Below are 24,608 nucleotides of genomic sequence, written 5' to 3' on the forward strand. Positions count from 1 at the left end.
CAATATTTTTGCACAAGCCCAGAGAATTCTTTCTCTTTCCAGCCTTCTTAGAGAGCATTCACAGTCTTCCTACTTGTTCATGTTCAAGGCATGATCATAGAAGGCAGAATAAGCTCAGTAACATTTCAGTTCTTTTCAAGAAGTCTGCTAGAACTTTGCTGCTTGGGGCATTCAACTCCATAGCAAAGTTAACTCTCTGAATGTTACCTTTTACCGTACTGCCTTATCTAGCGATGTACATGTACATTTGGGTATATTCAGAATTCAACTGGACAAGGTTTTGAGCAACCTATTGTATTTAACCTGGCCTTGAACAGAGTGTGGATAAAGATGACCTCTGGTACCTCCCTTCCAGTTTGTTTCATTCTGTAATTCAATGGTTTGGTCATTCTTTGCACCAGATTCTCATCCCACAGGTGAAGAGATTCTTTTGCTGTCTTCTCAGGATCAACTTTCTTGTCAACGGCTATAGTTTGGGCAGGCTTGGGTTGTATAATTCCTTCTTGCATCACTGCACTGTTAAGACACTGAGGACAAGTATTCCTCAATTCAGAAAGCAGCTGGGCCATCTTTGCCTCCATTAAGGTTATTTAAGGGTGAATTGTCATCCTCTCAACATCAGGAGAGCATTTTACCTGTAATGTAAGCACTAAATAGTCTTGGTTGAAGGTACAGGCTATCCAAAACCTTAAAATCATTAACATGCCTATTTTGAGCATCCTGATCTGTAATAGCAACTTCCAGACTGGCCAGTTGATCTTGATGTTGACATTATAGTATAATGTAGCCCAAGAGGTTGGTTTGTGATGTAAGTACAGACTAGTACTAGCTCAAGTATTGGGGATTTTTTTTTTCACTCTTTCTGGCTTGCAAGAACAAAGGATACTTCAATGAGAGTTTAATTAGTTTAAAATTTTGTTTTGCAGAGACTGTAATGAACCCATTTGACTCCTCTGTAAAATATGATTGTTTTCTTTTTAGTTCAGGGAAGAAAAATACAGGAGAATCTTTCATCAGTTGTTTTTCTCTTCTTTGAACTAAAATAACTCTCATAATATGAAATTGCAATATCATTCTTCAAAACTGAAATTAAAGCAGGAGTCAAAAAAGAATTGTCATCATTTCATGTGTTTAAAAGCCTCCAGATTGCTCAGATGTCTTGCTTATTCCCCATTTTTAATGTAGAATGGAGTGTTCTATTCAGTTCCATTGATACTCTGAGATGACCTCAATCAGTGTTGCCTCTAGCAGCATCAGGGACTGGACTGAGCCTGGGTCTAACATGATCTTGCAAGATCCTTGATTTTGAGCAAGATAGAAAGGGTGTAAGCCATTTTTTTTCCAAATTGGCAAATTCAGCTGAACAGATCATTTATATCTGCACTGAAGAGCAGCAGAATACTGAGTACACTGAGGATGTGGAATGCTGCATCAATCATCAGTACTGATGGAGTGACATATTGAAGGCTTGTACCTGTACACATTCATAGTGTTAAATCAGTGTTAAACTTATAAACACTTAAACTTATAAACAGTGTCTATATATAGGTCAGAAGTTAGGGTGGACCAAGGACCACTCCTCAGAGATGGCTGGATGCAGCCATGCACTTCTTTGGAGTTGGAATTTTTAGGCATGTGAACATGAACCATACTGTGCCTGTTGTCCTCAGAATTAGAGAGCAGTTTAACAACTTGTTAGATTTGTGAGTGTGCCTGCAGCTAGTGTGACTGGGGATCTGATTCAAGGCATGGAGCCAGTAGGAGAGGGAGAAAGAGAATTAAAATAGCAAGGGACTTTGGACTGCAGGTTGTGAAATGAGATTTATGCACACAAAATTCTCGTGTACTTTTCTTATTTTCCTAATGCTTTCTGACTTAAAATATTCACTGTGAGAGGGACAGCTCTGTCTGCTTCAGGCTGCCTGTTTCTGTTTGCTTGTGAAGTACTTATGTGCTTGATAAATATTACCTTGCTCACTGGTGAGAAGCTATCTGGAGAGTATGCTTGACATGGCAAGCAGTCTGCTGAGCAAGTCTTCTCTATTTTCTTTCCTCTTCTTTCCTTTCTCACTTTTTATCTGGCTTTCTGCGCCCTGATTAGCTTTTCTCTATTTTATTTTCTTCTAGAGTTTCCATGGGGTAGAGGCATTATACTTTGGTAAATGGGAGACTCAAACCTGATTAGAAAAAAAAGTTCTTTCTGTGTTGAAAAATTACCTTGTATATTATTTCAGCATATCAAGGCAATGTCTGAGAACCCAGTGGCAAAGTAATGACATGAGACAGTGCCAGACCATGCAATTGAGACCGTAATGGGTGTGGGGGAATGCCAAGTTCCTCTGCTGCCAGGACAGCCTAGGGAAGACTGTGCCTCAGGGAGACATAGGCCTTTTGCAGAGGTTCTGCTGCTCAGAGTAACCATCTGAGCCAAGCTACCCTTGAGTTCTGAGCTGCTCAGCATTTCTCAAGGTCTGTTAGACAATTTTAGTGAGGTTGTACTTAACCAGTATGCTCTTTTCAGTTTTGGCAAGCCTGCCCAGGTATTTTGTACTGCTTTTGAATCAAGGAATCAGCTCCTCAGGAAGGTCTAGGAAATATAAGGTCTCTTGTAGGAATATAGGGAACATAGTTCAGGCACACCAATGAAGGCTGAGGTCTGGATAAACTTCCTCACTTGATCATATCTGCTTTAGGATGGGTCTAGTCTTTCCTTTCTGATGATTAATGTGGAGTGAATCCCCAGGTGCATTGGTATGGATAGTGACATCAGCAATCCATAAATTGGAAATAGAAAACACTGAGGATCTCTCTCCTGCATAAAACATGGAACAATCATACCTATAAACTTTTACAAGGGGAATAGGAATAATGAATCCTATTTGTAAATAAGCTGGCTGTTGCTATTGGGTTCTAGGTTGGCTTTTTTTATCTGTTTTTTAAGGTTTTGCTTTTTTAAAGCAACAAAATGGAAATAGGAAAGCCAAAATAAGCAAATTAAGTTTTCCAGAATTAAAGAAAAAGCAGTTGATTCATACAGTGTTTATCAACACATATAAATATCTATTCCAGAGAGTCTTGTTCTTCTTCTATGTTCTCACTATAAATCTGCACGTTAAAGTGCACATGCTTCCTTACCAGTAACTTCCAAGGTCATCTCAGACCTTGACAAGTATTTTGGAGAATGATAACGTTTATAGTTTGCACTGTCACAATTTCTTCTGTGTTTCTCTGTACCCAAATAGAGAATAACATGTCCAAGAGCCGTCAAGGCTAGTATCTACCTCCAGCAGTAGATTCAATAACAATGGAAATGCAGACCAGCTGTGGGAATAAACTTGGCCTGTGAAACTCTGCATGTGCCCTACTCCTGAGCAGGATAATGCAACAGACTATTTCATACTAATTTTCCTGATAAAACTGGGACTCCTACATAGGCTTGCAATGTAATGCCCAGATCCAGAACAAAGTGAATCCATTACGGGATCAACTGGGTCGTCATCCTAAACCCCAAAAGAAATTTGTTTCCAGAACTGGAAACAAACGTGTCTTGACCTTGTGTCCACATTTACACCTACAAATAAAACAGGCAACCGTAGTCCTAAGGAGACTGACATGCATTCATGTAACTCATCTCTCTGTCCCGCCTTTTCCTTTCCAAAAAGAGAGTGGCCTCATCTGTACTGTTCATTATGATGACTCTGCTCCCTGCTGTCAGTGTGATTACACTTTGCCTGGGAAAGTCTGGTCAGAACATTGCCAAGCAACTTGCTAATCATGACTTAGCATGATTATGTGCCCAGTGCCTCTGCCCCTATCTTAGGCCTTCTTAGTTTGCTAGTGTGTGCATAACTGTCATATTTAATCTCAAAACATTAATGTATATTTTTGGTGTATGGAAGCCTTACAAGACAATCTTGTAAGGAACAGATAAGATTTTAGTCTGACTTGGAATAGCACAAAATACTCTTTTTATTTATTTTTTTTTTAAATATAAACAGAAATACTTCTGGATACAACTCAAGAGACTTCAGAGATTGGCTGGACCACACACCCTTCTGATGGGGTAAGCATTTCCCTTGTCCTCTTCTGACCGTGCCTCTGCTGGGAAGACGTGCGTGCATCTGATGAAGAAAGGGAACCTGGAAGCAGTGAGACTTTGTTTATGGGTTTTGTACATGTGAACAATTTGAACACAATGTGTTCTGCAAAGCCAGATTGTTAAGAGAGGAGAATACTGGGCGGGATACTATTGTCACCTCCTTACCATCTGCCTTCCACTGTCCTAATATAAATAAATATCCCTCCGCATTGATAGAATAGAATAGAGTAGAGTAGACTAGACTAGAATATTTCAGTTGGAAGGTACCTACAGCAATCACTTAGTCCAGCTACCTGACCACTTCGGGGCTGACTAAAAGTTAAGGCATGTTGTTATAGGCATTGTCAAATGCTGACAGGCTTGGAGTATTGACCACCTCTCTAGGGAGCCTGTTCCAGTGTCTGACTACCCTCTCAGTAAAGAAATGTTTCCTAATGTCAATTCTGAGCCTCCCCTGATGCAGCTTTGAACCGTTCCCATGCATCCTATCACTGGACCCACTGAGAAGGGATCAGCTCCTCCCTCCATTTTCCCTCCTCAGGAAGCCGCAGATAGCAAGAGGATTGCCATTCAGCCTCCTTTTTAACAAGCTAGACAAACCCAGAACCCTCAACTGCTCACCACAGCATATGCCTTCCAGCCCATCCACCAGATTTTTTGCCCTCCTCTGGACTCATTTCAGGACTTAAACACCTCTCTGAAATGGTGGGGCTCAGAACTGCACCCGACACTCCTTGTGAGGCCACACCAACGCTGAGCACAGTGGGATAATCCCCTCTTCTGACTGGCTGGTGATGCCGTGTTTGATGCTCCCCAGGACATGGTTTGCCCTCGGGACTGCCCAGGCACACACTGCTGACTCACACTGAGCTGCTGCCCACCAGCACCCCCAGGGCCCGCTCTGCAGGGCGCTCTCCAGCCGCTCCTCTCCCAGTTTAAACTTGTGTGCAGAGTTACTCCATCCCAGGTGCAGCATCTGGCATTTGTTCTTGTTAAGTTTCATGCCATGGGTGACTGCCTAATGCTTCAATCTATCCAGATCCCTCTGCAAGCTCTTTTGTCCCTCCAGAGAGTTGACAGCACCTGCCAGTTTAGCCTCGACAGCAAACTTGCTAATGGTGCCTTCAACTCCTATATCCAGGTCATTGATAAATACCTTGCACAGAACTGGCCCTAGAATTTTGCCCAAGAAATACTGCTGCTGACCAGTCACCAACCAAATGTAGCCCCCTTCACAGTGGGTTTCTGCAGGGCTCCCTTTTAGGGCTGGTGTGCCTTAATGCCATAATAAATGACTTGGATTCAGGACTCAAAGGAATTCTAGGTAAGTTTGCTGCTGATACCAAGGTGGGAGGAGCTGTTGAGTCCCTTGAAGGCAGAGGCCCTGCAGAGAGAACTCGACAAATTAGGGGATTGGGCAATTACCGACCATATGAAATTTAACAAGAGGTGGATTCTGCACCGGGGATGGGGTATGTACAGACTGGGGAACAAGAGTCTGGAGAGCAGACTGGACAGGCATCTGGGGGTCCTTGTGGATAGCAAGTTGAATATGAGTCAGCCATGCCCTGGCAGCCAGGAGGGCAACCCATGTCCTGGGGGGCATCAGGCAAAGTATCACCAGCTGATTGAGGGAGGGGATTGTCCTGCCCTGCTCTGCATTGGGGCAGCCTCACCTTGAATATTGTGTGCAATCTGGGCACTGAAATATAAGAAAGGCATGTATTAGAGTGTATCCAAAGGAGAGCTGCAAAGATGGTGAACAGTCTAGATGGAAAGCCATATGAGGAGCAGCTGAGGTCACTTGCTTCGTTCCAAGAGAAGAGGAAGAGGAAATGAAAAAACTCATCGCAGTCTGCAACTTTCTCATGAAGGGAAGCAGAGGGATAGGCACCGATCTCTTTTCTCTGGTGACCAGTCATAGGACCTTAGGAAATGGCATGAAGCTGTGTCAGTGGAGATTTAGGCTGGATATTAGGAAAAAGTTCTTTAACTGGAGGGTGATTGGGCACTGGAACAGGCTCCCCACGGAAGTGATCACAGCAACAAGCCTGCCAGAGTTCAAGGAGTGTTTGGACAACACTCTAAGGCCCATGGTGTGATTCTTGTGGTGGATCTGTGGCAGGGCTTGCAATTGGACTCTATGATCCTTGTGGGTCCATTCCAACTCAGGTGTTCTATCATTCCATGATTCACACTGTGTGCATTGATGTACAAATATTTCAGTTGTGCTCCTGAGCACTCCATGCTCCCAGGAGCAGCATATATATTTCCACCAGCACTGCTATCCCCAGGCTATGCCATGCCAACTCTTGGTTTACCTCCAGCTCTCCTGTTGGTATGCCCTTCCTTCATCAATTCTGAATTAAATCTCTCTCAATCAGTCCGTCCAGTTTATGAGCAAAGATACGTTTCTCCTGTTGGGACAGTGGATCCTGTCAGGTCCCAGCATACCTCCTGTCTCAAAGATTCCTCAATGGTTATAAAAACAAGCATTTTGGCAGAAGCACCAGTCCTGAAGCCAGGTATTGATATCTTGGGATCACTTGTTTCTTCTACTAAGTGACACATTAAGTGTCTCAACGTTACTGAGAGGATTGGGAAAACCACTACCTGTGCTCCTGAATTTTTTGGCATTCTTCCCAGGGCCCTAAAATCTCTCATGATCAACTTTGTACTTTTTGTTGGGATGTTACTAGTACCCATGTGAAAAAGCAGGAGTGGGTAATAGTCTGAAGGCTGTACTAAGCTCTTCCATCGTCTGGTGACATTCCTAAACTGGGCCCCAGGAAGGCAGCAAATTTGCCTAAAAAGATGTTCTGATCTGCAAGTGGGTGCTTCTCTTTCATGCAAGACAGAGTCACTAATGACTGTAACTTGCTATTGTTTCTTCTTGGTATGGGTTTAATGCAGATCTTGTTGCAAGAAGTTTGTTGGTCAGATCTTCACGAGAATGCTTGATCAGGTCCCTTCTCTTCTCTCTCACTGTGCACTTCCTCTGTCATACTCACGACCTTGTACCTATTCTATAAAGCCAGCTAAGAGGGTAAGAAGGGGTTTCTCTTACAGCTTTGTACAGTAACCCGCTTCCAGTACAGGAACCCCTCCCTGTCCTTCCTTTGTGCCTTCCTCCTGGCACAAACCAGATCTGGGCCTGCCCCTGTAGTGGCCCTGCAGAGTGGCTTGTGTGTATAGGAGATGTCAGAGGATAGATCCAACTGTGGTACAGCTGGGTAGAAGGGACTTTATTGTGTCTGTTGCTCTGTCTCATTTGTTTGTGTCATGCGTCTTGTCTCTGGAGATAAGGCATGGGGAAATAGGGAAGAAAGTGACTCTCCAATTTTAAGATTCTGAATGCCATGTGACAAGTTTGTATTAATTATGTTTTCTGTCAGAACAGTTCTTACTTCAGAACTTTGACCACTCTTCTTTACAGGGTCATACTTTGTCCTGTATAGAGTGCTGAGCTGCTCACGGCATCAGCAGGTTCGAGTCTTGTCACAGACATGGCAATGAGAAGGAAGGGGAAGACAAAGAGCTGTCCTGTATCTCTGATGTAGTTGAGCACTGATTTTTTTTTTTTTTTCTGTTTCTTTTTTCTTTTCTTTCCCCTGTTTCCATTTAAGTGGGATGAGGTAAGTGTCCTGGATGACAAGAAGCGCCTGATCCGGACCTTTCAAGTCTGTAATGTGGCTGAACCAGGGCAGAACAACTGGTTGCGTACTCACTTCATAGAGAGACGCGGAGCTCACCGAGTCCATGTCCGCCTCCGTTTCTCGGTGAGAGACTGTGCCAGCATGCGCACTGTGGCCTCTTCTTGCAAGGAGACTTTCACACTCTACTATCACCAGTCGGAGGCTGACATAGCCTCTCAGGACCTGCCAGAGTGGCGCGAGGGCCCCTGGACCAAAGTGGATACTATTGCAGCTGATGAAAGCTTTTCCCAGGTGGACAGCACTGGGAAGGTAGTAAAGATGAATGTTAAAGTACGTAGCTTTGGACCACTTACAAAGCATGGCTTCTACCTGGCCTTCCAGGACTCAGGAGCCTGCATGTCCCTGGTGGCAGTCCAAGTCTTTTTCTACAAGTGCCCAGCTGTGGTGAAAGGATTTGCCTCCTTTCCTGAAACGTTTGCTGGAGGTGAGAGGACCTCACTGGTGGAGTCACCAGGGACGTGTGTGCCAAATGCTGAAGAAACAAGCACGACGGGGTCTTCAAGTGTTCGATTGCACTGCAACGGAGAAGGGGAGTGGATGGTGGCCATTGGACGATGTACCTGCAAGGCTGGCTATCAGCCTGTTGATGATGAACGAGCCTGCGAAGGTGAGAGAACCTTTTTTTTCCACCCTTTAGGCAGCTACTTTTTTGTTGGTTCTCTGTATCAGCAGTATTTGGCACTAGCAAAAAGTTCACAGAGCTAAGGGGGTTAAACCATTTCTTAAAAGGAACGCCTACTAATAGTCTCTTCTGACACTTTTAGCACCTCAAATTGGAGCTGGAGGGGTTTAGGAATGGTATTCTTCAATTTAGTGCTTTGGCTAAAACTATGCTGCTGCTTGCTCCCCGTCTCCCTCAAACTGGAAGCATAAAAGGCAAAGATCACAGTTTAGAGCAATTTAGTGGAAACAGCTATGAAATAAGAAAATGAACAGTAACAGCAACAATATTAATAATGAAAGGTATAAGACAAAGAAATAATTTGCATGGAAAGTCCATGACAAATACCAATCAGCTCTTCCCTGCCACGTTTCCTCCGGACTTGAGGGAAGACCCTTCTCCTCAGGAGGGAAAGTCCTGTCCCACTGCCCCTGGCAATGACCCTAAGTGGTACAGAATAACATCTGGGGCCTGGCCACGCCCCTCAGCCACACCCCCTCCCAGCTACTGCAGAAATTACCTTGTCTGGCTGAAGCTGGGACACCACTTCATGGTGATGAAAACATAGTTGGAAACTCCACTCAGGCCTTAGTTCAAGGTGCCACAAGAGACGGCCTGTTATGCTACTTATACAGAATTACCAGGAGTTGTCAGTAGCCAGACCTGCCATAACTCCACTTCTTTAGCAAGAGGCAACAGTGTTCAAAGAAACATGCCACATAGAGCAGACCTGAGCTCAGAGCTAATAGAATCTACTTTCCTAGCTAGTTATGGCCCTTTTGCTAGTGATGTTGGAACTAGTAATTTAAAAAAAAAAAAAGGGAAATGACAGTAGCCTGGTGATGAGACAGGGAACATGTGTCAGGGCTGACCTGACAAGAAAAATTAGTCATAATGGTATTATTATTACCAGTAATGTACTCTCTGCCCAGGGGCCCATTATATTTTCTGTGTTTGTTGGAGGAAATAGAATAAATTATGTATCACCCATAAGTGATATTGGGCCAAAAGCCTGAACACCCAGTCTAATGTCATGACTGTATTCCTATCTCAAGCTTAAGACTATACATTAAAGGAAACTGCTTCTGTTGGTTATGTAATTTTTTGTAAGATGTTCTTCTCCTGCTTCCTTTGTTATAATATGCATCTACTCAAAATCTCTCAGCAATGTAAAATGTTGCTGCACCACGCTTACTAATCTAAAAAATAAATGTAATGTGGAAACAAGTTTTGGCTGCAGATACAATTTTAAAGTCGGATTATAATTTATTCAAATAAGAGTTTGAGTCGGGCATTAGGTGTATAAATATTCTGGTTAACACCAAGTGCAAGTGCAACAGATAATTAATGGCTGTCAATATACTACTTTACATTTGTGCTTCATGAAGTGATTTGAGTCATGTAAAATAGCTTTATTAAAATACAGGTCATTGTGCTGGAGACTTATAAAGCAATTAAAATTGGTAAGTGCTTTTTGTTTGTTTTAAACTTTGAGAATAATTAAAGTGTGTGTGTAACTACGTTCCTATAGTGCTTCTCCTGAGACAGTAGGCTCAGGTGGACATAGAGCAGCTCTATATGGCACTAGTTCTGCTGTCTGCATCAGTAGCATGACTAGTTCACAGTTTAGATAAAATGCCAGTCAATAATTTAGTATCAGATAGTAGTCTTAAGCACTCAAAAAATAATGAAATTAGGCTTGGTAAATAAAAATTTAAAAAATCTGTCTTCCATTTTTTGTACCATTCAGTAAAAGCTGATACTTCCTTGCAGCCTCATTATCACAGAAGCTGGAGAGAGATGAAAATGGTAAACACTATAAGGAATAACTGAAACAATGACAGTCTATCAAACTGCAAAACTCCACTCCCATCATTTACTTCCTGAGATTCCACGAGCAGCTTAGAGCAGCCAAAGACAACCAAATAATGAATCTTAATGTTAGAGGGTATTTTTTTCTGCTCATGTTTCTTGTAAACTCCTTTGGCTTGATCAGTGTTCCTGATCTCTTCTCCTGCTAACAATATGTTACTGTCCTGAATGGAGCCACATTCAGTTCGCGTGATTTCTTCCCTTGCTTGTTGTTTCTTTGTGTGGAGTCCTTTCCAGCACGTTGCCTCTATATGTATGTTCTCCCTTCCTAAGAACAGAAGTACACCATGATACAGAGCTGCTACAGTGTTCTAGATGAAATACAGAACAAAAGCAATAGCCCAAGGGGAGATTTCTACTGATGATACTGCAGAGAGCTCTTCTTAATAACACTGAAGAATCAACCAAGGATAGGAAGGAGAAGCAAGTTTCCTTCTTACACTTTAGTAGAAGAGTGTGTGGGCATTGCCTTCCCCCTCACCATATGCAGGCCTGTGGAGTCCTTCCTGGACCAGCTGTTACCTCTTTATTTAGAACAAAGAATCTGCCAAGAGCCATTCTGAGCAGATAGATAGAAAGCCCTTGTTTTTTCCCCCTGCCCCCTATCATAACTTAAGATACTTTCTTTTATTAGTTTTATGAGACTGACTGCTGTATTTTACTATATGGCAAATTTCTCCAGCTAGATAGAAGAGTGAAACAACAACCTTTCGTAAGCCCTCTGGCTGATGTGGGATGTACTCTGTGTATGGGATTCACTTTTGACCTTATCTGAGCAGACTTCTCATGCTGAACGGTCAGAAAGGAGAATGGGAGTTTACAGAGGGAAAAAAAGGAAGTTGGGACCTTAGCTCCTTTTCTTTGGGTAGATTTATACACACAGGGAACCTTGCCTGGTAAGGTTTTTTGCAACTTGTGTTTTTCCTCGTAGAAGGATGGAAGCAGAACATTCTGTGTGATTAGGCTGTCCTAGGCTACTGGTTCCCAAAATTCTGGGCTGATTGGCTGTTCTCCCAAGCCTTCTCTCTGATTGGCATATTCATTACTGAAAACAATTGTTCCTGAATCCATCCCCACAAACAATTAAATAATGTGTTTCATGGGATACACTGCCCACTACTTATCATTCCCATTTAGTTAAAAGTCATATAGGATTTAAGTTACCAGATGCTTTTGAAAACAATATTTTGAATTCATTACTGAGACATTTTTAAAGTATTTCAGAAATTGCATTGTGGACAAAAAGAAGATGAGAAATGACTGCTAGTTAAAGTGCTAAGCTGACTTCTGAAAGAAGAAGGACAGAGCTCAGGATAGAGATTAACTGATTTGCCATATCTGTGGCACCTCTGTACAAATGTATTTAGCTGAAGACAGAAAACTCTCGTCAGAGAGAGGAGGAGAGAACAAGTTTGGAGTGGAAAGAGTTAAGCTGAGCTTGGGAGAGGGAGGAGGAAAGGTGTTGTTTCAATGTTTGTTTTTGTTTTCTCATTATCCAAATCTATGTTAATCAGCAATAAATTAAATTAAATTTCCCCAAGCCAAGTCTGTTTTGCCTGTGATAGTAATTGGTAAACAAGCTCCCGGTCTTTATAACTTCTTTACCTCTGCCCACCAACTTTCTCATCCAATTTTCTCCCTATGTCTGGCTGAGGAGGAGGAGGAAGAGAGGTTAGCCATCCACATGCCTGCTTCTTCTCTCTTCTTTCCCTAAGAGTATTAAGCAAGCAAAAAGTCTGCCTGTCATCTGCAGTAGCTGTAAGGATTCTGTAAAATTGCCAGTGTCCTATGGCTATATGTAGTCCCTTCTGATTGCAGAAGGAATCAAAGGAGTATTTCATGTTTATTTTTCTATTACTAAAAGATGCCCTTTCTGACCATCCTGGATAAACTTTTATCAGTATATAAGGATAAGAAAATACTAAGATTTATGTTAGAGCAAAAGCTTCAGTAGTCTGATAAAAATATGCACATAACTATAAGCAAAGAAAAAAGCACAATAAGCTCTTCTCAAATTTTAATCACTTAAAAGATGTTTCCTTTAAAACCATAGCATAATTTACATTGTGGGGACCTGTGGAAGTGATCTTCTCCAACCACTGCTCAAAGCAGGACCAAATTGGGTTATGTCACTCAAGGCCTATTCTAGTCTAGTTTTCATTATTCCTAAAGATCAAGATTACACAATGTCCCTGGGCAACTATTCCAGAGTTTGACAACACCTGTGGTGAAATTACTTTTTCCTATGTAGAAGGAGATTTTAGTGAGATGTAATAAGAGGTTATTACAGCTTGTGTGTGTCATCTCATGTTCTACCACCTTGTGCCTGCACCTTCTTCATATCCTCCCATTAGGTGGCTGATGCCAGCCCTAAGTTTTCACCCCACAGCCTACTCTTTTTCAAAATGAAAATAACCAGTGTGTTAGCCTCTCCTGAGTAAGAGCTTTAATTTCAAGGTAATCTCACAGTTGACAATAATGTTTGGTGCCCTGAGCTAGATTACCTTTTTTCTTTTGTTTCTTTTTTTCTTTTCCCCTTCCATATTGCTCCTTTCATCAGTTGTTCTACTACATACACATACATTCTGGTGCTTTTCAAGTAGCTTGCTGCTTTCTCTGTATCAAGTGCTTGCTCTAGACTCGTATTTCATCCTTACTCTGCCCAAATCTTTCCTCTCTTGTTTTTGCCTTTTTTTCCTTCACACAACCCATTCCCTGGCAGTCCTCCCATGTATAATTAGATAGTAATTGCTTCAGCTCTGCCTCTTTTAACTAAAAAATCCCTTACTCAACTGATCTCCTATCAACAGTTCAGCAGGAAAGGGTTGGTTCTTAGTCATTTCATTTATTATATCTCAGTTGATTTGATGCTTTCCTTTAAAACTCAAAATTCACACTTTTCTCTCCTTATGTGTCTTTTATTTTCTACTGTCTCTTCCCCACCCAAACAGCTGTAGCAGCAATGAAACTAGACCAACCTAGGGCACTATTACTTCACCATGACTTGCTTCTACCTCCCTCTGATCCCACCTCCCTCAGAACAGGATGCAAGATGTACAGTAACAGCCTGGCCCAGTGGGAATTTACTTCCTATCACCACAAGCCAGTCACAAGCTTATTTCTGGGTGGGAAAAAAAAAGCAATGTTTTATCTAAAAAATACTTAATGTTTTGTTTTCTAGTGTGTCTTCTGCATGCTAGTTATGCTATCTGTCTTAATTATGACAGATGTAAGGTCTAAATGTCTACATCATATTTCTGCAATATTATCAGTACTCCTTTCCATTATCCTGCCCTCTAAGTGCCAAACTCCATCCCTTGCTTGGAGTCATTCTCATTTGGGGCCCTCTGTAGCTCTGCACATCCAGTTTTCCCTAGGACGCAAATTCATCCTTCCCACTTTGACTCCAATGCCGGCTTTGGCACTGTTCATTTACAGTACTCTCACATCTAGTATTTATACTTGTTGCCCCACAGTACACCTGGGAGCACAGCTCCTGTATAAGAAACAGAACACTTGTCTTAGTAAAGAAGAGAGCAATTTTATGTTTTTCAAAGTGTCTTCCTATGTCCCACCTCAGTTCTGAATTATAGCTGTGCACAAAAAGTCAGTGTCACCTCTATCACATTCCCTAAACCACTACTGGGGGTACATAAAGCTCTGTTGAAGTTCCCAACTACCCTTCTTGGTCCTTCTCCCCTTGCTACATTTTGTTTAGTTCTCAGAATATTTCCTCTCCGGCCTTACTGTTTGAGTGAGCTTTCCCATGCGTTTTTCTCTTTCTTAATCTCTTTGTTTCTTGGCCTGTCCTCTCCTGATTTTCATTTGCTTTACTCCTCTTCCCCCATGCCACTCCATGATTCCAGCACTTCTCTCTGCTGGTTTTGATATTTGTTATTAGTAGAAGTCTGTCAGAAACTGCTCCCCTGGCCTTCCGGGTGGAACTTGTCTCTAGTGAGCAGTCAGGCAAACACAGGCAACACAGGGTTGAGTGTTGTAGCTGAGGAAAACTGGGTCAATGTCTGAGATGAGCTGTGCCCAGCTGAACTGTTGTGGCATTCTGACACTGTGCCAAGATATGAGAAACGACTGAGACAAGCTGAAGGAAAAGCGCTTGCGCACTCCGAACTCTGCCTTCTCCGTTCATAGTAGCCTTGACTTGATGGGAAGTGGCAGCTTGCTCTGCCCCCTGAGGTGCTAGCTCTGCAACCCTCTGTCCTCACATTGGATATTGTGAATCAATGAGAGCTAGATCTGTGTTTTCTTGGAAAGTCTTGGTGCCTGGGGGGTGATAAGTCGTACTATCGCTGGTGACTAGGCCTTCAGTGGCTTGGCTGGTGTTGGTGTTTTGTGTGAAGTTGTTCTGCAGGCACACAGTGGAGGTGTTTCAGGAGAAGCTGCTCTTGTTCAGGCTTTCTCTGGGTCTTTCTCCTGAATTGGTAATGTTCACTAAAGCAAAACATGCGAGTCCTAGTGATGGCAGACTTGCTTCAGCTTGGATATTTGTCATGACTATCTCCAATGAGCATAATAGTCATCTGCAGACATTGCAGGACCAGAGCAAGTAGCCCTGATACCATCATCTGCAGTAAGAAGGGAATGTAAGGTAAGATCCTTCAGAAACAAATGAGAGATGGATTCTGTCTGTGTGTGTAAAGACGGCCCTAGGCTCACTGTGGCTGCTTGAATAAAAGGAAGTGGCTTTTGCCTATTTAAATTGCCAGGGAATTTTTTTCTCTTTCCTCCTGACTTGACCTGACTATTTATAGTGACTGGACTGAGGCAATGCCAGGAAAAACTCCATGTCATGGGAACAATTACTATTGCTATCTGCGGGCTAAGGTCCTGAGTGCTGTGAGCTAGCCTATCTTATGCAATTTTGAAAAGAGATAAAGGTGCTCATGAATGTAAGCACCTCTGTGACTGGATGCAGAAGCAGGGTTTAGGTGGAAGCAGAAAGTTCGTGATAGCTGCAGTGCCTGCCCTTGGAGGCCATTCTTTAGCTCCTTTTAGCTGGAGGCCAGTTGGTGTCTACTGTATTCAGTCCAGCCTTTTTGGCAAAAATTTCAGTTGTAAAGTATAAGTAACAACAAATTTTAAGTAATAGTATTTTTTTATAGCTATATATTCATTAGGAAGGTGAGGGAGATGTGAATCATGTTTAATTACTGTAAATCAGCTTTGCTTGCAATATGCTGTATGATTTCATTTTACTGTTTTTCTTCTGGAAATAGAAATACCCAGGGGCAGAACGAGAGTTTCAAAGCATGACCATTTCTCTGTATCTGCCATCCCTCCTGGAAATAACAGCATGAGATTATAGGTTTATGTAGTAATTATTTTTTTCACTAGACAATAAAAAAATAGTCACTGTGGAGAGATCTTTCCTCCTAAATTGCTCGATATTCCACTCCATAGTTCTTCAGTTGCCATTTCTGCAATGTGAATGGAACTGCGCAGATGAATCATCTTTCCTCTTGCTTTTTTTTACACTTTTCTCTGTTTTGTTCAAAGTCTTTCCTCAGGTTCCTCCCTCAGAGGGAACGTGACAATCATATTCTCATTTCACTTCTGAACATCTGAAATGAGATGTAGCCTAGTGTCAAGAACTTTCCATTCATTGTTCCCTGTCCACCCACAATCACAGATGTGGTGAATGATCTGGCAGTGAGGCAGCCGAGGCCACAGGGTTCTATCCACACATTTTAATTTGCATATGTTTAAGGAAAATCACAGACTAGCTGACCTTGGAAGAGATCTCTGCAGGACACCTAAACCCCTCCTTGCTCAAGTAGAGTCATGCTAGCAGGTTGCCCAGATCTAGGTCCAGGCTGCTTTTGAATTTCCCCAATGAGGGAGACTCTACAACCCCTCTGGGTAACCTGCTCCAGTGCTTCGTCACCCTCATGGTAAAAAGTGTTTCCATGTGTTCAGAGGGAACTTCCTGTGATTCAGTTTGTGCTCTTCACCTCTGGACCTGTCACAGAGCAACACTTGAAAGAGCCTAGCTCTGTCCTCTTTGCATCCTCCCTTTGAGTATTTGTGCACATTCATGAGGTTTCTGGAAGCCTTCTCCAGGCTGAGCAATCCCAATTCTCCCAGGTCCTCCCTCTGTGGAAAATGCTCCATTCCCTTAAGCATCTTTGTGGCCCTTTGCTAGATTGTCTCCAATATGTCAATGTCTCTAGTTTACTGGGAAGTCCAGAATTAGACACAGGACTGCAAGTGTGGCCTCACCAAAGCTGAGTAGAAGGGAAAGATCACCTCCCTTGACCTGCTGACACCAGTTCCCCTAATGCAGCCCAGGATACCATTTTAGCTTTCTTTGTCACAAAGACACATTGCTAGCTCCTCTATGACTTGGTGTCCCCCAGGACCTCCAGAATGCTTTCTGCAATGCTGATTTCCAGGTTGTCAGCCCCCAGCTTATACTGGTTCATGGATTTATTCCTTCCCAGGTACAGGACTTTGCACTTCTCCTTGCCAAACTTCATGAGGATCTTCTCAGTGCATTTTTTCAGGCTCTCAAGGTCCCTCTGCATGGCAACACAGCCTGCTGCTGGTGTACCAGTCGCTGCCACCAGTCTTTTGTCATCAGCACACTTGCTGAGTGTACAGTCATCATCCATTTCATTAATAAAGATGTTGAACAATATTGGACCCAGTATTGAGGCCTGTGGTGCACCACTAGATGCTGGCCTCTGTCTAAACTTCATACCACTGTTCATCACCCTCTGGGTTCAGTTGTTCAGGAAGTTTTCAATTAACCTCACTGTCTGCTCATCTAGCCCACACTTCATCAAATTCAGGTTGTCTGTGGGGATACTATGGGAGACAATGCTTAAAGCCTATACTGTGCTCTTCATGAGGATATCATGGGAAATGGTGTGGAACGCCTTCCTAATGTCAAGGAAGTCACTATCCACTGCTCTCCCCTCATCTACCAAGCCAGAAATTTCATCCTAGAAGGTTGGTCAAGCCTGAGTTTCCTTCTGAGAATCCATGCTGGCTGCTCACAATTACTTTCTTATCCTTTGTGTGCCCAGAAAAGGTTTCCAGAATTAGTTGTTCCGTCATCATCCCAAGGATGAAGGTGAGCCCAAGCTGCATGCTATTACTCAAGCACCTCTCAGCATGACCACACTCATTCAAAGGTTATCAAGAGTGGCCTCAAAATGACATCAGCCTGATGGGTACATCCCATTAGGACTTGTGGAATTATGTAGTTTGCCTAAATATTAGTCGCCTTCTCCCAGGTCTGCAGGGCCTGGAGTTCTAAAAGCCAGTCTTGCTGATAAAGACTGATGGGAAGAAGATACCCTATGTCACCAGGACCCCCGTGCCACCCAGCAGTAGGCCCACATTTTCTCTGGTCTTCCTTTAGCCACTTCTGTACTTAGAGAAACCCTTCTTGCTTTTGACCTCAGTTGCCAGATGTGATTCCAGGCAGGCTTTGGCTTTCCTAGCCATGTGTCTACATGTTTGGACAGTGCCTCTCTGTTCCTCCCAGGCTACCTGTCCTCTGTATCCTTCCTTTTTTTTTGTTTGAGTTTAGCTAGGAGCTCCTTGTTCAAACATGCAGGCCTCCTGGCATTTTTTGCCTGAATTCCTTCTTGTTTGGATGAACAGCTTTTGCACGTGGAAGAGATAACCCATGCGTATGAACTAGCTTTTTTAGATCCACTCTTTCCTCTCAGACCTTATGTCTTGGGACGCTTCCAAATCACCAAGGGGACCACATCTACTCACCAAGAGTGAGCTCACTTTTTTGCTTTGCTCACTGCCCTCAGGATCTTGAACTCCACCATCTCATGGTCAGTGAAGCCCAGGCTGCCTTCAGCCTTCACATCACCAATGAGCCCTTCTTTGTTTGTGAGCATAAGATCCAAGGAGCAGCTCCCTCATTGCCTCCTCTATTCCTTGGGTCAGGAAGTAGTTGCTGATGTGTCCCAGAACTTCCTGGATCACTTACGCCCTTCCTCCTCCAGCAGTTATTAGGGTAGTTGAAGTCCCCCTTGAGGATCAATGCCTCTGAATGGGCTGTCAGCTCTCAGCTCCGTTCAGTTTTTCACAGATAAGCATCTAAAGCCCTCGGAGACACCCTGGTGTAGCCAAGATATCAATCTATTCCAGGCTGCCAGGCAAGGGATTACTAAAATTTGTGGGGTTTTGGTGAAACAATTGCAATGAAGTTTTACTTGTTCAGTGTACTGAGCTGTAGTGGAGTGCTTACTATAGAAGAGCCTATGTGTCTACTTCACACTCTGCTGAAGTTGAATACAGGACAAGGGAGTGTTGGGTGTGGAAACATTGGAAATGTTTACATTGTCTGCTACTTTGCTCTGAATAGTACCTATATCACAAAATCACTTCAGAAACAGGCCAGGTTCCTTCTTAAATATAGTTAGGCCTTTTTTTCCCCTTCTTTTTTGTCTGTTGCTCATATTGGAAGTTTTTCTCGGAAGCCTTCTACTGTAATTTGTGTATTGCTCTTGTAACCTGTAATTTACTGTAAAGTCGCCTGTTTTCAGGCTGTCATATCTTTTCAGCATAAATAAACAATTCTTCATTCACTGACTTTTACAGTTCCAGAACTTCGTTCAAAAACAGATGCTGCCTCAATGAGTAAGAGAGCTCACAGATAGCAAGAAATCGCCTCAGTGTGACAGCAGTCACACTAGCAGTTCTAGGGAGAGAGCAATAGCACACCTTTACATATGGTTCAGGCATATAATGTCAAGCATGGAGCATGGATGATGAAACCAGATTTTGTGAAGCAAATAAGGAAGAACAGATGTAGGTGTTTGATCTCTAGTATTTGTTATGCATATCTATTCCAAAGTGCTTATGGTCACTTGGAGTGACTGCCCGTACCATTGCTGAAATCTTGCATGGCCTTTTAAGCAACAGACTTGTTCTACCTTATATAAACTGGCTTTCTTTATCAAGGTGCTACATTTTCGTTCCTTTACATAAAACCGACAACATTGCACTTTTGCTTACTATCTTTATCTAATTCATCAATAGTGTGCCATCCCTGCAGACCTCATCCCTGCATCCCCAGGCGCAACAGCAACCTGCTGGTAGACTTCAAAGAACTGTGTAAAAATAAATATTTGTTTATTTCTGAAACAGTGTATTTATTTTTAAATAAATTCTGTTTACTAAATACCAGAAAAATGCATGTCTTTGCTGGCTTTCCATATGATTTGCAATTGGGCTAAATATGAACCTACGTGAATTCTCTTAGCAATGCCCTTGTAGGGTAAATATGGTTTTGTACTGCAGGGGTAAAGTCCATATCCTCTACAGATTTCCTTCTAGCATCACATAGATGACAGACATTACCATTACCTATTCATTTTCACTACTATGACCAGCAGCAAGGTTGTTGTCCCACTTGATAACAGGCTGTAGTACCAAATGAAAGAAAAGAAATCTTCTACAGTGTCTACCTTGACAAGTGGAATGAATGTGCCATTAGTTCTAAGCCTTGACAAAAGCTTGAGAAGGAGTTTGATGCAAGAAAAAACAAATTTGAGATAAAATTACTTGTAAGAAAAAAAATTCACATTCAGTTCAGCATTCTCAAATTTGAAATAAGTAAAGATCCCTGGAACTGGTGAATTTTAGTTGAATGATGCTGCAGTGAGTTGAATGAGAACTTCCAATACATAATACTCATAGTTTCAGCACAGGTGCAAACACTCATAGTTTCATTGCAGGTGCATTTGCCAATTGTGTGGAAAATTACATTCTACGTTTGTGGCTTGTTAGCACAGCCTTAAACTGAGTGAAAGGGGTATAATTCATAAAGTGGACAAAATCTTACTTTTTTTTTTTTTTTTTTTTTGTCCATCAGGGCATCTTATATCTCTCCATATAAGAACAATTTGATTTTCTGCTGGATACAGGCCTGAAGCAAAGGCAGTTGCTCTTTTCTTAGCATCATGCATCATATGAAAAAATTCCAGTCTCTTCTTCCCTTTTAGCAATGTATCACACACTGAATAGCAATGTATCACATTGAATTTTGTCAATTTTTGAGTGCTTGGAAGAACCGGTGTTCTCCTGTTTAATAGCTATCACTCAGAGTTATTGAACTCCCTTTTACAGTCTGACCTGTTCCAGGTCTTATCCACTCTTATCACTGTACATATGGAGGTTGCTCTTCAGCCAAGAAGAATTTTGAGAGAGAAGATGAAGTAATATGCTGAAGAAGAGGTATAGAGCTGATGGGACTCCACAGATGTTATGGGCTGTTATGTCTGGACTGTGCCTGTAACTGCAAAGGGAATTGAACATATCTGATCCTAATTTCATATAACACCTGTATACAATATTCTTCTCTTACATATTTTCTTTTATTGGATAATTTTTTTGCTATCCACAGGCCTTGGGAATATTCTGCTTCTGGTAACCACTAGAACAATTTGCTCTCTTGAGGGTGTCCTTTATGTGTTTTGACATCAGATGCTCAGCTGGGGTCTATCTAAAGGGTCCCATTCCTTGTAAAAGCTCTTTATTGTGAAGTTAGCTAACCAAATGTCAGTCTGCAAATGAGCTTTCACCTGAGCTTCTTAGTCCATAAAATCTAAAAGAGCTGGATCTATTTATAGATCTATGTATAGATCTATTTATAGAAAATCAACTTCAGAAAACTTGCATAAAACTTAGATAAAAATGGCAAAAGCTATGCCCTAGCACTTCAATGTAAGGTCCCAGCACCTCCTTTTAGGTAATTCAGCATAGCATCTTTACCAAACCTAGAATGTGCCATACTCCCAGATTGTTAATGTTATTATTTTTGTATTTTCTTTCCCTGTAGGATGAATTTCCATCCTTGTTTCAGCTTGTTGCATATACATGTTTCTATGCATTTGCAGATAAAATTTGACTAATTAAGGTGCTTTTATCCATTACCGGGAAGTTTTCAGATCTGCAGGAAAACAATAGGACTGCCAGTCTTAGTGTCTGCCCTTCATTTTGATGTAAAATCAGCCATGGTAGTGTATACTACTTTAAGCAATTATTATAGATGTGTTGGGTGGGGGGAAGTGGGTGTAGGTAATACATGTAACTAATAATAAAACTAATAAACTAATAATGATATTTCCAAACAATGACATGGCTGTGCTCTTTGGCTTCTCCAATTTTAAAGCTCTTTGAATGAGTAATGAGAAGACCATTATTTCAGATGGCCAAAGCTGTCTCTGGACTGGTTCTCTTTCATCTGCCAGTGAATCAATTTAAGGACTTAAATATAGAATAAAATTAATTGTTTCAAAATTGCAACTTGAATAATACATGCTCCGGAAAGCACCAAAACCAGCAGTAGCTACTCTGTGTAATAACTTCTCCCTGCAAAAGCAGCACAAGTTAAATGTAATAAGATAGCAATGTTTCTGAAATCTGATTTAATAATTCTCCTGCTTTTGCCTCTCTCATTTTCCTCATCTTTAGCCTGTCCACTTGGCTTCTTTAAAGTGTCTGTGGGAGATGACCCCTGCCATCTGTGCCCTGCCCACAGCCACGCTCCACTGCCAGGTTCCCGTGAATGTGTGTGTCAGAACCGCTACTATCGATCAGCTTCAGACAATTCTGATGCTCCCTGCACTGGTAAGTATTTGGACAAAGTGTTTGAAAGCAGGGAGGGCAGTTAATGAGACAGGATGTGCCCAAATGATTCAGGGGAGTTGCAATTCACTTTTCCTCAAGACCGCTGGAATAATCCGAAACTTCCCTTTGCTCCTGCAGTTGACTACAGGGTATATCCACTCACTGAATGTAGATGACAGAGCAGAAGTGTTCCTACATGCTTTTTACAATGCTAATACGTTGGTGAAACTGTGTTTTGAGAATACTGGAGTGTTGCAATACTAGATTTCAGAAATTAAAAATTGTCAAATTGTGGATGACTCATGCAATCTTAAATAAGTCCACTGCAATTATGCATAAGGTACAGCTTTTCATGAGAGAATGGCATACTAATTTCTCATGATGTGCTAAACTCATTTCATACACAAGGTATTCTTTGAAGGAGTTAACCAATATTTTCTTCCCTTTATCATTCAAAGTGTGAAGACCATATTTATTGCATAGAATTCAAATTCTGTGAATTTTATTTATGGAAAAATAGTTTGTTTTTCCATTAGCTTCTCAGCGGTTCTCATCAGTTATGACATTTTGCAGTCATTGACTATTAATAGGTCCAGAAAGAATAAGTAGATGCAGAAAATTAAATAAAGATACCTATTAGCACTCAAAAATATAACTTAAATAATATGTCAAGCATCATCCTTGAACTTTGTAGAAGTGACAGGGAAACACTGTATGGCTCAGAAGTTAAATACTCAGAAATTAGGAGATGTGATTGTGGGTTTTTCTCTGTAATCCCTTGCCTCCTATACTGCACAGAATCCACCTTCAGCAGCCAGCATCAAGCAGTCTGTAATTCGCAGGGATTATTTTTTCCTGAGCAGTTGTCTATCCTTTGCACTGACTGTAGTAAGAATGCTCAGGGAAAACTAGTGCATGATCATGCAATTAAATGCTATACCACAGTGCAAATGTTGAGTGGGCCCAGTTAAGATCAAAAAACAAAACATAATTCTGGCATTTCATGATGTACAAATACTTCATCTTTCAGTAATACATTATTTAACAGTCTTCTGTGTGCAATTTTCCAACATAATTTATATTTTAACAACATGGGAAATATAGCTATTGGAAATACTCAAATGCTCCAGCAATGAACTAAACTGCATCCAGAGAGTTCCCCCCAAAAGACCTCATGCACTTGTACTAATAGAGGATGACATCCTTTACACTGCTTAGTGTTAGACAAGGAAAATGTTTTGCTCTTTCATCAGTATTTCTTGACTACAGACCAGTAGTGAGATGGAGGATTCTTGGATTTCATTACAACCTGCAGAGGGAAATGTTCTGTAAATAATGTTTTCCTTGCCCCTCCCCGTTACTGAGCCTCTCTGTCCCTGCCCTTCCCCTCTTGCTTTGTGTCTGTGCCCAGGTTTAGCAGTGCAGTAATGCTGCCTATTTTACCTCTCTGAACTTTTCAGTTCACCTGCAGTATTCTGTCCCATTCTCATCCCCATACCTTCTTCTGACCCTCTGCATTTTCTTCCTTCTCTTCACTGTGACTTCAGGGGAAGTGTTGAATGCACAGAATGGGCAATATTTAAGCTGTCAGAGTTTAACCCCATTGCCATTGAGGAATCTGGCTGGCATCAGGAATAATCACAGGGAAACTGGTGTCCAGTTCCTGCAATAAATGGAACAGGCTAACTGAAGTCTGAGATAATTCAGAGATATTAGATGCCAAAGGAGAGAATTCAAGGTCTCAGTAGAAACATATATTTAGTAAGCTTGTGTAAAATTTCAAAGGACTTACGTTTCCCTAAACAATGTTCTTTTAGGGAAATGAAAAAGTCACACCCTTGAAACAAAGACCCTTCTTTATAATTTTATTTCTCTAAAATGTGATAATGCAGTTGCTCCTTTGTTAATGTATGTGCTTGATCTAGCAAAGAATATGTTTTTCTTAGCCTTGTTCTGAGAAACAACTAGAGAAGAGTAAAAATGAGAAGAAAAATCAACTTTTTCTTCTGCTCTTTTCCCTTTGCTTTCTCTTCTCCCCTCCCCACCTCTTTCCCATTCTTTCATGGGGTTTTGATCTTTCATTCTGTCTTCTAGGCATCCCTTCTGCTCCTCGTGACCTTAGCTATGAAATTGTTGGCTCCAACGTGCTCCTGACCTGGCGCCTCCCGAGGGACCTGGGTGGCCGCAAGGATGTTTTCTTCAATGTCATCTGCAAAGTGTGCCCAACTGGGTCCTCAGGGCCTTGTGTGCGCTGTGGGGACAGTGTTCAATTTGAACCACGCCAAGTGGGCCTGACAGAAAGCCGCGTGCAAGTCTCCAACCTCCTGGCCCGTGTGCACTACACCTTTGAGATCCAGGCTGTCAACTTGGTAACTGAATTAAGTTCAGAAGCACCCCACTATGCCACCATCAATGTTAGCACCAGCCAGTCAGGTGAGGAGACCCCTGTGTCTGAGTCCCAGAATTTCTACTTCTGTCTCTCACTTGATTTGCTTTCATCTTCTGAATCCTGGAGCTTTGTCTTTTTACTTGTGTGTTTTGCCCCTTTTTATCCTGCCATGCCAGCTTCACAGTTTCACTTCTGCCCTTCTCATTCATTCCTTCCTTCTCTGAATGGGCTTTCCATTCTTCCCCTCTTGGC

General features: G+C 42.0%; 1 protein-coding gene across 3 annotated transcripts in view; it reads left to right on the forward strand.

Annotated features, from left to right (window-relative positions):
- The window catches only part of EPHB6 (EPH receptor B6), a 72,362-nt gene that overhangs the window by 25,602 nt on the left and 22,152 nt on the right, over nucleotides 1-24,608 (forward strand). For 2 of the 3 annotated variants that reach the window (XM_027899765.1, XM_027899764.1), the window contains exons 3-6: nucleotides 3,999-4,063; nucleotides 7,726-8,422; nucleotides 21,812-21,967; nucleotides 24,062-24,400. In XM_027899765.1, the coding sequence (XP_027755566.1) occupies nucleotides 3,999-4,063; nucleotides 7,726-8,422; nucleotides 21,812-21,967; nucleotides 24,062-24,400 (1,257 nt within the window). The remainder of the gene's footprint in view (nucleotides 1-3,998; nucleotides 4,064-7,725; nucleotides 8,423-21,811; nucleotides 21,968-24,061; nucleotides 24,401-24,608) is intronic. The other variant, XM_027899766.1, reaches the window with a different exon arrangement.

The sequence above is a fragment of the Empidonax traillii genome, unplaced genomic scaffold (genome assembly GCF_003031625.1).
Source record: "Empidonax traillii isolate 1590-97213 ecotype Southwest subspecies unplaced genomic scaffold, ASM303162v1 scaffold688:size580741, whole genome shotgun sequence".
NCBI lineage: Eukaryota > Metazoa > Chordata > Aves > Passeriformes > Tyrannidae > Empidonax > Empidonax traillii.